Source organism: Ailuropoda melanoleuca, chromosome 8, assembly GCF_002007445.2.
Source record: "Ailuropoda melanoleuca isolate Jingjing chromosome 8, ASM200744v2, whole genome shotgun sequence".
Lineage (NCBI taxonomy): Eukaryota > Metazoa > Chordata > Mammalia > Carnivora > Ursidae > Ailuropoda > Ailuropoda melanoleuca.
In genome coordinates, this window is record NC_048225.1 from 85,330,268 (window position 1) to 85,344,900 (window position 14,633).

At 40.6% G+C, this 14,633-nt stretch overlaps 1 protein-coding gene across 1 annotated transcript in view; it reads right to left on the reverse strand.

The window, feature by feature from the left end:
* Positions 1-14,633, reverse strand: part of C8H1orf21 (chromosome 8 C1orf21 homolog) — a 151,007-nt gene that overhangs the window by 102,214 nt on the left and 34,160 nt on the right. Inside the window, exon 2 of the mRNA XM_002920847.4 lies at positions 12,835-12,929. Coding sequence (XP_002920893.1) covers positions 12,835-12,929 — 95 coding nt within the window. The remainder of the gene's footprint in view (positions 1-12,834; positions 12,930-14,633) is intronic.

The following is a 14,633-nucleotide window of genomic DNA, read 5'->3' on the forward strand; positions in this document are numbered from 1 at the left end:
GGGGGGTGTGGGGGTAGGGGGATGGGCGAAACAGGCAAAGGAAATTAAGAGGTACAAACTTCCACTTATAAAAGAAATAAGTCACAGAGATTAAAAAGTACAGCACAGAGAATATAGTCAATAACATTGTAATGCATTGTTATAACATTGTACAGTGTCAGATGGTGACTATCCTTATCCTGGTGGGCAGTGAGTAACAGACAAAATAGTAGAATCAGTATGTTGTACACCTGAAACTAATACAACGATGTCAACTACACTTAAAAAAAATCCCCTGTGATTCACCTCATCAACCTTTTTCCCCACACACTCCTGGAAACTACTGATCTGTTTACCACCGCTATGGTTTTGCCTTTTTCTGAACGTCATACAGGGATAATCATACTGTCTACATCTTTCAGAGTGCGTTCTTTCACCTAGCAATATGCACAGAAGATTCATGTGTTTACATGGATGGTGGCTCATTCCTTTTTATCACTGAATAAAATCCCACTGTATGGATTTGACCAGTTTGTTCACTTACCCAGTGAAGGACATCTCGGTTGCTTCTAGTTTTTTTGGTGATTATGAATAAAGCTACTACGAATGTTCACAGAAAGATTTTTGTGTGATCGTAGTTTTTCTTTTTCTTTTTTTTTTTTTAGATTTTGTTTTTTCAAGTAATCTCTACACCCAATGTGGGGCTTGAATTCACAACCTAGAGATCAAGAGTTGCACGTTCTATCGACTGAGCCAGTCAGGTGACCTGATCGTAGTTTTTCAAATCACTTGGGAAAATATCCTACGGCTGTGATTGCTGGACACATGTTAAGACTATGCTTAGTTTTGTAAGAGATTTGCGTCCATATTGTTCAGAAAAAAATTATATTTCTATTATATTTCTATATAAGGCATAAAATCATAAAGTTATGTGATTTATGACTGGTTTTATTTATTTTTATTCATTTCTATACTTCCCAAGAATGTTTTAAAGTAATTTAAGCAAGCAGCACATATTTAATCATGAAAAAGTTAATTTAAAAAGTACAGTTAGATGAGAGAATAACGGGAGTGCACCAAATCCAATAGCTATGTATTGTTTATTTGTTTTCACTGGCCCACCAGCTCCCAGCCAGCCGACTTTTCGATATGAGCTTACACACTGTGAGTGTTAAGGCATCACACAGACTGTGAAGCATTTCACTATAATGAGATTCTCTGTTCTTTCCTTACGGCTAGTGCTCCCTGACATTCTTTTTCAGGAGAAGTCAAGGAACCCGGCTTAGCATTTGAGAAACCCAGACTCACGTCAGTGCTGCTGCCCCTCACTTCTAATAATGAGCCTTCTGCTTTGTTTCTGAGACCAGTCTTTATTTTCCAGTTCCAATCAACAGATGCCTATCTTGTTTCCGGTCTAAGTGCCTTCAACTGTATAAATCCATAAAGGATTAAAAAAAAAAAAAGGTTGTCTCCAATTAAGCAAGCCCTGAAGTGATCTAGTTAGGAGAGGTCTGTCAGTAAATGAAAATCTGTAGCATACCGTGACACGCTGACAGAACAAAAAAAATGGAGTCAGCTCATTACATTTCAGGAAGTATCGCTGTCATTATCAATTGTTCTAATTTTCAAAGAAGGAGGAAATTTGGCATCTCTTATCATACCGAGCACTGAGGAAATAAATTAAATTAGACTTATGAGGAACACAAAGCAGGCAGTTACGATGGCACCTTCATATATCTATTATAATGTTGACAAGCTAAAACAATACGTCCTCCGCCCTCCAAAGATGATGTATGGATTTTTTATGCCTGGTTATTTATTCCCATCTTTTCTGAATGACAGGTATAGAATCCATTGTTAGAATTACCAGGAACTTTCTAAAAACAAATCCTGAGGTTGGCAAATCCTGTATCTCTGTTAATACTGGGTATTATCTGCTCACAAATAAAGTTCACAAGGAGAGAGAAAGACACTTATCAAAGGCCAGACTCGGAAACATTACTGTGTCTTTTGATACTCTCACCTCCAGGGCATAAATTATTAATTTCGAGTGAAGTTACCTCACTGAGTTTGCCAACTGATGAGTGAAACTTATATGCGTTGGTTTTATTTTTAGCATGGCACAGGAGATAAGAGAGAAATAGGAGCAAGCTGCAGAAAAGGCCTAGATACTCTATTAACGGCGGCAGAGCCTTTGGTGGCTCTCAGTTGTCACTCATTTCTCCTCACTCTGTTGTTGTAACTGGGCCACTTGTGTAAAAAATGCCCACGTTTCGATGAGATAAATAAATCCGGCACCTAGAACGACCATGTGGATCAGGCAGGATCAAGCTCTGAAGAGGGCTCCTTTCCATTTTCTACTTAAATATCAGGGTACTGCTCTTGGAGATGAGGTCCAAAATCGAACTCTAAGAGGCACTGTTTGTGTTTGCTGTACTTCCCAAAGTTAAATGGGGCAAGTTTCAGAGGATACATTAGAAGCTATCCTTTCCCCAGGCAAGAGAAGGTCAAGAGTAACTATGTTCAACAACTTTAGCCAGCACCTGCATCCAAGGAAAGCATATTTAAAAGCAATCTCATTTTGCAACAATGCTGAGAAAAGGGAAGCCATTATCAACACCCTCAATCTTTAAATTGGAGGAGCAGAGGTCTGTGCTATTTATTCTGTCGTTACAAATCCTGCAAGCTGGCTAAAGCCTGTGAGTCTCTGTAAACCAGAAATTAATGTGGTGACGGAAACGAAACAAAACAAAACAAAAACAAAAAAACCAGCTAAAACACACCAAGTAACCAAAAACGCTTCACAATGTGCTCCATCCGCCTCCCCACCCACTCATTATTCGTGCCACGTCTCTGTGCTTGGCTCTCACTGTTCTGTCACTTGAAATCCCTTTCCCAACCTCATCTGCCAACGAACACTTGCTTTCCCTCAGGACCTGCGGCAATGCCAGCTCTGTGAATCTTCTCAGATATCCCAGTAAGGGTCCCCCCACTCCATTCTGGTTCTCCCCAAAGACTCTATTATAGAGACTTACAGGGTATCTGTCTGTCTCCTGGTGTTTCCGGAGAGTTACAACGGTGTCTCGCCAATCCCCGTGTTCTTTCAGTGCCCCAGACAATGCCTAGCAGCCAGTGAGAACTGAGTCCATTGAAATAGGGATTTATTCCAGAAATACTTTGTCCCAGGACCCTAACACTGTTCATCTGCCTATGGTCAGTTCAGTGTATTCATATGGGAAAGAGAAAGAGCCATTTGAAATGGGATTTCAGTCATGGTTTGTTACGCCTGGCTTTGTACAGTAGTTGCTCCAAGACCCACCTTTGATTCACTGACTTCTGTATCTACTGAGTATACACTTTGCTGCCCCTTCTTGTGGGAGAATGCAGGGTGCTCTGATGCTATATGCTGTGCTTTACACTTGTGTTTCCACCATGGAATAACCAGGAACCTCAGAATGCAGCAGGTGTCCTCTGAACTAGTAACAACAACAATCGCTATCATTTGCATTGGGCATTTTATGTTTACATAGCACTTCTGTGGGCATTCTTTCATTCTCATAATGTTCTGTTCCTGAATCAGGAGCTGTGCTTTGGTACAACACTTGAAACCTAGAAGGCTGATTCGACAAATCCCTCATCCCTAGAGAATTCAGCTCTACTTCTGTTCTGCTCTAAAACAAATCACCCCAGCGCCAGAAGCGTCTGTGAAGTCCTTGAATGTGCCTGGCTCAGGTAGCACAAAAGGGCTGGCTGGAGAAAGGACGTCTTCCAAGAAAGATGACAAGGTAGCACTCTTCCCTCTGCTTCCTTCTACGCCGCAACAAGCATAGTAAAAGGGGACGATGCTGCCCAAACCCTCCACTCGTAAGAGCTGTTACTCCCTTAAGAAACTAAAAGGTTCAGGTGATCCTCTAGTTATGTGGAAGAACCAGAGGCTGATGTCAACATCATATGCCTGAGAGAAGAGGGAATGAGAACTGGGGTCCTTGAGCCAGAAGCAGGTGAGCTTTGGGGAAGAGTCCTGTGCTGACGTGACTGCTTCCGAAGCTGCTCTAGGAAGAGGTTTCTCTTGTCTAAAGTCAGATACCCTCAAACCACCCTCCGCCTTCACTTTGGTCTGGGAACCCTCAGTCCTATCGAATTTCCATAAATCAGAAATTCTCTGCCTCAAGTCCAGATGTCCCCCCACAACCCACCCAATTCCAGCCCCGGCCTGAGCTCCAATCCAACCTGTACCTGGAAGGAGAGAGGGGAGAGAGAAGAGGTGCTTTACGGAGCTTGACCCTTTGGAATATCAGCTTTACTCTTGTTGGTTTATTTTACCTAATTCTCAAGAGCGCTGAGAGTATTTAAATGATGTGGGAAACTGGGACAGTTCAAGGTCATGGTCTTTTGCTATTATACAGCAGCTCTGTAGAGTCACAGAAGTACACACAGTTGTATTTGTTAAAAAGAAGCGTTTAAAATGGACTCTTAGAGGGGTCCCAACTAGGAGAACTCCTTCATTGGAATGCTTATAGCTTAGTATAATAAACATTAGTGATTCAAATTTTACAATGTTCATTCACATCAGTTTATTTCTTATAGGTATGCTCTAATATTTAGAGTGATATGGTGACGGTGGTCTTGAGCGCTTAGCCTTCCTATTGACCTATAGTTACAAATGGAATCACAGACCCGTCCCCGGTTTCAGACTGTCCATCCATACAGTGCTTTGGAGAACACTGGCCGCCTACAGGGAACTGCTTGGAGCTATGGGGCAGGGTGACTTGCCAATTTCCACCAGCTGGAAACCACTGCTCCAAAGAGAGAACTCAGTGGTTTCTGGAGCATTTCCTCCAACCAAAGATGTCTCCTAATCTCCAAGTTTTCATTTCTGGAACTGGATGCTCTGACGTTTATTGCAAATCTAATGCACTGGAGATACATATGGGAGTTCTCACAAACTCAGCAAGCAGGAGGAGGATGTAGCCACACCTAAAGTTTGATTCTACTCTCCTTTCCTGCTCAAACATATTAGAACATTCTTTTTAAAGTGTTATTTGGTTGTACACAGGAAGTGATGACTTAGACCAGCATGTTTCAAATCAGTCCTCAACTCAATGGGTAAGGATGAAGTCAAAAGCTCACCCAACCATGAGAGAGGTCATTGGATACAGAAGAATCTTCTCATTCATACAAAGATATCTGGAAATAGTGAATCAAAAGCCACTGTAATATATGTAAATCTAGGAAACATATATCAAAAAACCCCTCCATAATCGAAGAATTTATTAACTCCTAAAGGGAGGATAGCTTAAGAAGGACAGATGTTAAGGAAAACTAGACAATATTTTAGCAAATAGTAAGACGAAGCACTTTAGAACTCAAACTGGAATGTTCTTCATTAGTCAAGATATTTACTTTGGAGAAGGAAGGGACTGAATACTGCCAACTCTGGAGTAATTTACCTATTAAATTATTTATACGTAGTTAACCCACATAAATGAAGTTGGATGATCCCCGAGCTTTCTTCTACTGCCTTTTGTTAATCGGTATCAGAGAATGACAAAAAACTGAGGATATTGAAGATAATGAGAAAATGACATGATCCCACTTACATTACAGATTCCCAAGTAGTCAAAATCCGAGTTTTACTATTATCATTCCCCTTTTAAAAAATTAACTTCAAATCACACAAATAATATATTTTCTTTAAAAAATTAAAACCAGGGGCGCCTGGGTGGCACAGCGGTTAAGCGTCTGCCTTCGGCTCAGGGCGTGATCCCAGCGTTGGGGGATCGAGCCCCACGTCAGGCTCCTCTGCTGGGAGCCTGCTTCTTCCTCTCCCACTCCCCCTGCTTGTGTCCCCTCTCTCACTGACTGTCTCTATCTCTGTCAAATAAATAAATAAAATCTTTAAAAAACAAAACAAAACAAAACAAAAACAAAAAANTCTCTCACTGACTGTCTCTATCTCTGTCAAATAAATAAATAAAATCTTTAAAAAACAAAACAAAACAAAAACAAAAACAAAATTAAAACCATTAAGTTTAAGGGTAAAAAAAATTCCCCTTTTACCACCACATACAATTCTTCTCATCCTTCCTACATAATCCAACCCCATTGCAGACCCTAGCCAACAACGGCATTTGCTATGGCAGAAACCATGCTGAGTTTACAAGCATGGCTTATTTAATTTTCACAATTTCCTACTAGAATGGGTTCAATTCCTATGCCCATTTTGCAGAGGAGGAAACTGAGCTTCTGCATGAGTGTACGCCCCATTACTCAGATACCCACAGTTAATAGTTTGGGACCTAGCCATCCAGGTTTTTCTATAAATCCCCATCCATCTATGAGTATTCATGGAAAATGCAGAGTGCTGCTATTTTGTTTTATTAAAAAACCTTAAATGGTATCGTACTATACAATTTGCAGACTTCTCCATGACCGTTCATACAGCTCCACCTCATTCTTTTCTAATTGCTGCCTAGTACATTACAGCCGTACCATTCTCCTACTGACAAGAAGGAAGGTTATTTTCAGTTTCTCAGTAGAAACGATGCTGAAGTGAACAGTCTTGTGCAAGCTTCCTCACGCACACGGGCAGCTGCTTTGGGTGGATACCAAGATGTGGAGGTGCTGGGTCATGGGTGTGCATGTCTCAATTTTAATAGCTACTGCAACGTTGTCCTCCAAGATGTATGCCACCAGTATGTGAATACATATTTTCCTACAACCATGCCAAAATCTGATATTATCAAGATTCAAATTTTTGCCAGTCGAAGGAATCATGTTTTAATTTGCATTTCCCTGATTAAAATAAAGTTATATTAGGCAATGCCATCCGGACTGGTAATTAAATGGTAAAGTGAGTTAAAGGAGGGCAACATAAAAATGTACATATACATTAAGCATATGATTTTATTTTAAAATACATAGATGTTCATTTCCTCTCTCATCTTTTGACGTAGGAACAAGGCTTCTGCCTTAAGGAAGGAACCACACACGGAGACTCCACGTGTACCTCCTGGACCAACCACACCCTTATAATGCACATCTAAGATCCCGGGGTTTGGTTTCTTAACTGAGGCGAGAATGTAAAGACGCTGTGAAATAATCTGAGTGCAGAATTCAATTTACTTTAATTTAACAGCAAGCTTTTTAGTCATGTGCCTTCATCAAGACTTTCTAAAGCATTTAATTTAATTTTCACTGGAACAGCTCTCTTTCCACACTTATGTTGCAGTGCTTTACACATTACTTAATAAATTACATAATTATAATGACATTCAACCAGTATAAACAGGTTTGGGAACCATCACACGGGCTCTCGAAAAACACATTTAACCGAGGGGGCACAGGCACAGAGGTGTTCTAGAGAGTAGACCACGAGCCATCCAGGCGAGCACGCCGTGGGCTGCGGTCAGCATCTTTCCGAGAGGGATTTATGAGAGTCTTCTCATGCAGCGAGTTGGATAAGCAAGTATCCACTGTACCAGTGATGTGGAACATCTCTTCATATGCTTATTGCCCAATACCCTCTACTGTGAACCATCTGTTTCTGTTCCTTTCATGTACCTGCTCTTCTCGTGGATTATCTTTTTCTTAATTATTTATAAGCGTTCTTCATAAATTTCAGATATTAATTAACTTTTGCCTTTTAGAGGTCATAAATATTTTCTCCCAGGCTGTTGCCTATCTATTAACTACTGTTTTGTATTTACTCTGTTTCAGGGAAGTATTTTTTTTAAAGATTTTATTTATTTGACAGAGAGAGTGATCACAAGTAGGCACAGCGACAGGCAGAGGGAGAGGGAGAAGCAGGCCCCCCACTGCAGAGAGGCCCATGAAGGGCTCGATCCCAGGACCCTGAGATCATGACCTGAGCCTAAGGCAGACACTTAACCGACTGAGCCACCCAGGTGGCCCCTCACGGAAGTATTTAATGTTAATCTAATGGAATAAACTACTTTTCTTTCTTCTTAGCTTTTGCTTTCTATGTCTTATTTAAGAAAACCTCCCTTCGCTAAGATTTTAAACATGTAATACTTCAACCATTGTTATTACCAGGCTTCAGAAAAGGAACTCAAAGTTCAGAAGTTTGAGATGTTTGACCAAAATTTTAAAGCTAGAAACAACGAAGCTGGGATCTAGATTGATACATATCTATATAATCAAAGCCAATGCAACAATTTCACATCACCTTCCTGAAGAAGGAATTAAAGTCTGAGAGAAGTAAAGTGGAATATACAGATGTGTAACAATGATGAAAATTGGGATAAACGCACATCTTTGCCCTGAGAATACATAAATGATTGACCTATAAAGGATTCATCGATACCCCCAGAAAACCAGCACAATCTCCTCTACCCATAGAAAGTGCAGCCAAAGGGCTCGAGCAACTGGAGATCTAAATACTACTGAGCAACTACGAGGTGCCAACTACTGTGACTGAGAGGGGTCCAACCACTCTTACTCACTCATCCATCCATTCCAGCAAACAAAAATATACTGAACACCTAACATGTCCCAGACAATGCTCCCGAGCTCCACACCTTCATTTGTGTCCTTTCTAGATTCCTCCACACGGATGTTCTGCAAGTTCCCACATATTTGCTTACTCCAAACCAACCTCTACATTCACAATGTACCTTGAATTATGATGATCATTCAGGTCACATGCCTTCTATCTGCTATCAGAAGCTGAGCTCTCTTGGGTGAGAGCTACATCTCATGTACTTCTGAGTCCTCCAAAGCACAGACTCTAAGGACCCAGGCAGTACAGGCTTTCTGTTACTGCACTCATTACATTTTTGTGTGATCAGTGGCTTAACTCTCTCTCTTGTGGACAACACTGTGATATTTTTTAAAGGTGGGCAAGAATGAATAATGAATGAACGAAAGGGAGAGAAGGAACAAACATCTTGCATTTTCATCAAACCCTATCTTCCTAAGTGATTTTCCCATTTCAGTTGAGGTCACTATTTATTCTCACATCTGCCAGTCCTCTTCCCCCAGCCGCCATGGGCATTACCATGATCTTCTGATTCCTCTGCCTTCTTTTAACATCTATAACGAGCTGTCAAATCTTGTTGCTTCTACTGTAACTTTGTCCAAATCTTTTCTGTTCTCTCTACCACCACCTTGCTTCAGGCTCACTGTCTCTCTCTTTTTTTTTTTTTTTAAGATTTTATTTATTTATTTGACAGAGAGAGAGACAGCCAGCGAGAGAGGGAACACAAGCAGGGGGAGTGGGAGAGGAAGAAGCAGGCTCCCAGCTGAGCAGGGAGCCCGATGTGGGGCTTGATCCCAGGACCCTGGGATCACGCCCTGAGCCAAAGGCAGATGCCCAACGACTGAGCCACCCAGGCGCCCCAGGCTCACTGTCTCTTGCAAAAGCTATTATAAATGATCTCCAACCTGGGCTCCCACACCAATCCATACGACACCCACATAAATTTTCCTGATTAATAATCTCATTTTGTCAATCCTTTGCTTGAAACCTTCAAAGGTTCCCTGTGATCCACGGAATTAATTTCAGACCTCTCCGCTGGACATGAAGGCTCATGTAATACCCCAACGACATTTTGGTTGTAGTTTCCCACTGCTGTCCTACTGACACCATCTCCTTTTCCCTCGTACTCCCCAATCAAACAGGACTACACGCTTTTCATTAAATACACCTTGCATTTTCCATCTCTGTCACTTCTGCCTGGGCCAACCTTCCTCATTCTATCCTTTGAGGCCCATTGCAAACACCAGCTCTTTCGTGAAGTAGGTCCTAACACCCCAACGGACAAGATCTCTGCCTCCTTTGATATCAGCAGCACTTTGAAATGCCTTCTTAGAATCAATCTTGTTTGCTTGATTGATTTATGTATTTACTTATGTTTTTTTTTTTTTTAAAGATTTTATTCATTCATTCGACAGAAGATAGAGACAGCCAGCGAGAGAGGGAACACAAGCAGAGGGAGTGGGAGAGGAAGAAGCAGACTCACAGCAGAGGAGCCTGATGTGGGTCGATCCCACAACGCCGGGATCACGCCCTGAGCCGAAGGCAGACGCTTAACCGCTGTGCCACCCAGGCGCCCCTACTTATGTTTTTAATCCTGTTTTATTTATAGTCATTTGGTATTTACCTTGTTTACTACCATAAAGCACCTTAAGGTAAGGGTCAGTGGTTTCCTTATTTTGTGCTTTTCTGCAGAGTCCAGTACAGAGTCTTATGCCCAGAGGCAATCAATAAAATATTTGTTGGAACTGAACTGTTCTCTAAACTTTGCTATAAGCTCTTTGAGGACAGTGACTTTAAGTATTGCTGTGTCTCTTGATACAAATAAGGGCCTTGTACATAACGGGTGATTGAACATATTTGTTTAAATAACTTCATAGCTGCCGAGCAAGATTTTTCAAAATACATGTAACACTGGCATTAACCTAAAGTATTCATTTAGAAATCTCTCACCAATTAACATAAAAGAAAAAGGAAAGAAACGCTGACCCTAACTTTCTTTTCCTTTTGTCTTATATGATAATGCCTAACTCGTACTAGGTGCTCATTTCATGCCAGGCTTTGTACTCCAAGCCCTATAATCCTCATCTCACGTAGTCCTCACCACGGCACCCTGGGGCCCTGCCTTTTCTCCACTTGATGGGCAAGAGGTTCAGAGAAGTGAAGTAACTTGACCCCACTCTGAGCAAGTGGCACAGCTGAGATTTGAACCCAGGCAGTTTGTGCCTCCAGAGCCCATGGTCATCACCATCATGCCACACTATCCGGATTGAATTTGCTGAGCCCCTTAATTTTAACAGTTTGAGTAAAAAGAAAAGAAGGCTTCTAAAAATACTAAAACCAAGAACTGCTTGTCTTTGAGATTATTTTAATGGCTGGAAAAGGAAAGAATTGTTACATCTATTTCATCCACCTCAATGTAAGCTTCAAATTTAGGAGACCTATTAGTTTTCTCAAACAACATGCATGGTCCATACTCGACTGTGCATCCCAAAGGACGGAACAGATGACAAAGATAATATACTAGCAGATAACTGAAAAATCATTTAATTTTGGAAAGCCGTCTAGAAATCTCAGAATCAAAGATAACCACTTACTCCCCCTTCTCCATGCAAGTCTTTACACACTTGAAAACTCCTGTTGGTGGTCTGGACTCTGATTGGTTGGCAGAAAAGGGGTGTGAGGGCTGTCAAAGATAGTCTACAAGTAAAAAAAAAACAAAAAAAACAAAAACCCAGAAATTTCTCCTTTTTGAATTTTCATTCAGTCAGCATAGAAAAGCACCAGCGCCAATTCTGGCCAAGTGCTGGAAAAGAATATATTAGCACCAAGGCGTGGAGAGACTGCGAGATTGGAGAGAAGGAAAAAGTTGTATCAGCTTTAAATACAATGAGGGCACATTGAGGAAAAACTCGCATGCTGTAAGATATAAGTCATTGCTTCCCTTAGGATTTCAGAGATACAAGCATGATAACTAGGGACGGACTCTAGTGTTAGATACAAGGAACGCGACTGCCAGACTGGTCAACAATGGAAATATTAAAAATGAGATTTATAACTCAAGTCGAAAGTATATCAAGCAAGGACAAAGTCTGATTTTCAGTAAAATGAAGTAGAAAAATGCCAACTGATGCTTCAACTCCTTGGGTCATCTATTTATTCAAAGTTAGAAAAAAATTCATGTAAAAAGTCGGATCACGGTAACTCCCACTATTAATCGTAGCTACTGTTTTCTAGATCTAAGTGCTAATGTTAAAATAGACCATACGTATGATGAATCTCTGTGACTCAAGCAATACCTTAAAATCCAAATCCCATTTATGAAGCAAAATTTTATTATAGAGTATTTCCACTCTTTTACAATGATCAGTTGTTGGAAACTTCAGTATTTCAAAGTGTAGATTGGATGTTCAGAGAAGAACAGAGGAGAAAAGAATTAGCCCCTTATGTTCATTAATGTATCATGAAAAATGACAGCCTGAAATACTCATGAGCCCTGGCCAACTCCCTCTGCTGTGGCAGAAATCATAAAAACAAAAACAAAGCACATAATGGAAAAAAAGGAGTTTAAGTCAAGTGAAAACAGTTTATGACGTTTCAAGCTTCTTAAAAATATACCCACTCAAACATGAAAAACACAGCAAATAATTCATCCCAAAATAAAATACAATGTTGTTCTAACACAACTCAATAAACGCACCTTCTTAAAAGTTTGTAACGTCTCTTAACAAAGCAGCGAATATGGCCTTAACTCAATGTTTTCATAGAAACGGAACATTAAGGTGTAATATGTATACCGATTCACACGAAAGAAAGGGGCTCTTAACTTTCTGTTTCAGATCACTGCAGTTCTCACATTCACTCCAAAGCCCCAATACCTTTAACCCTGTGAAGTGCAGTACTGACTGTTTTGATAGAGATCTACCTTAAAAGTACATCATTTTCCTCTCAAAGTCAACTGGATCCACAACACTCTGTGTCCAGAGTAATGAAGCCTAGCCATTCATTCTGACTGGGTAAGAGTTAAGGAGGTGGTGAAAAGAAAAACATATATTGGTCCCCCCTCCCATAAATCTCAATCCTACTTCATGCCTTTTCCTTTACATTTAACCGTTTTAAGACGCTAATAATTTTGCCATATTTCCCCCGGAGCATTCTCTATCAAGATTTAAAAAGGCCTTATTCAGGAACAAACAGGATACAGGAGTGATCGTGGGGCTTCCAGGCAAGCTATAAATAGCAACAGCATTTTCAAGAAATCTTGTGCCAGTGTGTAAGTTACAGTTTAAACATGCAGTACAGATTTTATTACAATGGTGTCACCAAAATGCATTGTTATATGAGAAATGCAGTCTTACCAAATTTTCTTGGTTCCTGGCTGCTATTTTCTGCTCCTCTTCCGCCCCATTTTTCATGTACTTGACCTCTTCCACCGGTTTGATCCTATACTCGTCTGAGTACCAAAAAAAGAAAAGACATTTTATAACTTTTTCACACTGGTAGAAAAGTGTCAGTGAGAAAAGCCCCCAGTAGTGTAATTTGTCAGAGCCTTTTCCCTGCAGCCTTTATATGTGGTTCATTTGAAACAATCTGGAATACGCTTAACCAGCCTCTTTCTAGGACGTGCTCTCCTCTGCCCATCGGGAAGATCTCAGCACCATAAGGCAGCTAATGAACGTGGCATTGCCTGGCCCTTTCACCAAGAGCAAATGGTGGCAGAGGAAACAGAGGTTATCCCACTTCTAAAAACTATCTGGGATCGACATGTACCAGGGCATGTCACATAGTTCAAAATGCCTGTGGCAGCAGCTTTTAGCAGGACATTCACACTTTAATTTCCCCCTTCTGGAAAAACAAAGTTTTGCTTAAGACTAAAGAGTTTAATTGGCAACAAATAGATATAAACAATAGGGAGCTGAAATCTTCCTATTTGTGATCCCCATATTAAATGCGGAGCAGTCTGCAATTACTTCATATGCTGCACACATGCATGTGCATATGTGCGCACACACACACACACACACTTTAATCTCTCTGTACAGTCACATGCACGAAGCACCACAGTCTCGAAGGGAGCGAGTAGGTATATCCCTCAGGACTGGAGAGGTAGTGGGCCTCCAGGTAATGGGATCTAGGCTTCCCAACAGTCAGAGAGAGACAGTACAGTAAATCTCAGTCTCCATATCCATCACAGGACAAACTCTGGACAACGTGCAGCTAAAGCTCTTCTCCAGGGCAACAGTTTGGTAATGACGATGACGCTTCCGTCAGACTCCTGTCAACAGGAAATGACTTGGGAACCCTAAGGTCCAAATAGGTGTGACTTCGAGTCATCTTTAATTTGTTGGAAAAATCACAGAAATTGTGCCAGTGGAAAGTTTCACCAATCAACAAACTGACGATTGCCTAGCATATGGCATGGAATATTGTCTGTGATGGTCTCTACCTGAAAGACAGACGTTTATCACTAAGAGAGTCTGTACGTCAGTTCAGGAAGTTGTAACGTAATAACCCTTAACACACTACCCCCAAAGATGTTTGCTAAAGTAACATTTTCCCAAGTAATTATACTGTTCAAATGTTTCTCAAAATGATCATTCTTATGAAAGTAGAACATTTGCATGTATCTGAATAAAGATTCCATGTTCACAGCTAAGTCAATTGGTTTTTTCCACCTGACAATTCAAGGTAGTTATTGATTCTGCTTCTTTCTAAAGAAATTAGGAAGATCGGTGTGAGGTGACAGTAGTGAGCCCTTCAGGAATACGGAGTCCTAAATGTAGTCTAACCAGTTAATCAGTGGACTCTGATTCACAGTCACAACACAGAAGAATTTCACATTCCAATTTGGTAATAAGAGGGGAAAAAATGAAAGCAAATGAACAAAATAGACACATTTAATTAAGGATTATTTACTCAGAAGTTAGAAAAGCACTTGTTAATAACCAAAAAAAAAAAAAAGACATTGAGAAATTATGTCTCCAATGCAATTTACACAGAGATAAAAATAAAGGTGAAAAAATAAAAGTTAGAGATGAACCTTCCTTTTTTTTTAAAAAAAAAAAGAGATTTTATTTATTTATTCGACAGAGCCAGCGACAGAGGGAACACAAGCAGGGGGAGTGGGAAGGAAGAAGCAGGCTCCTAGCAGAGGAGC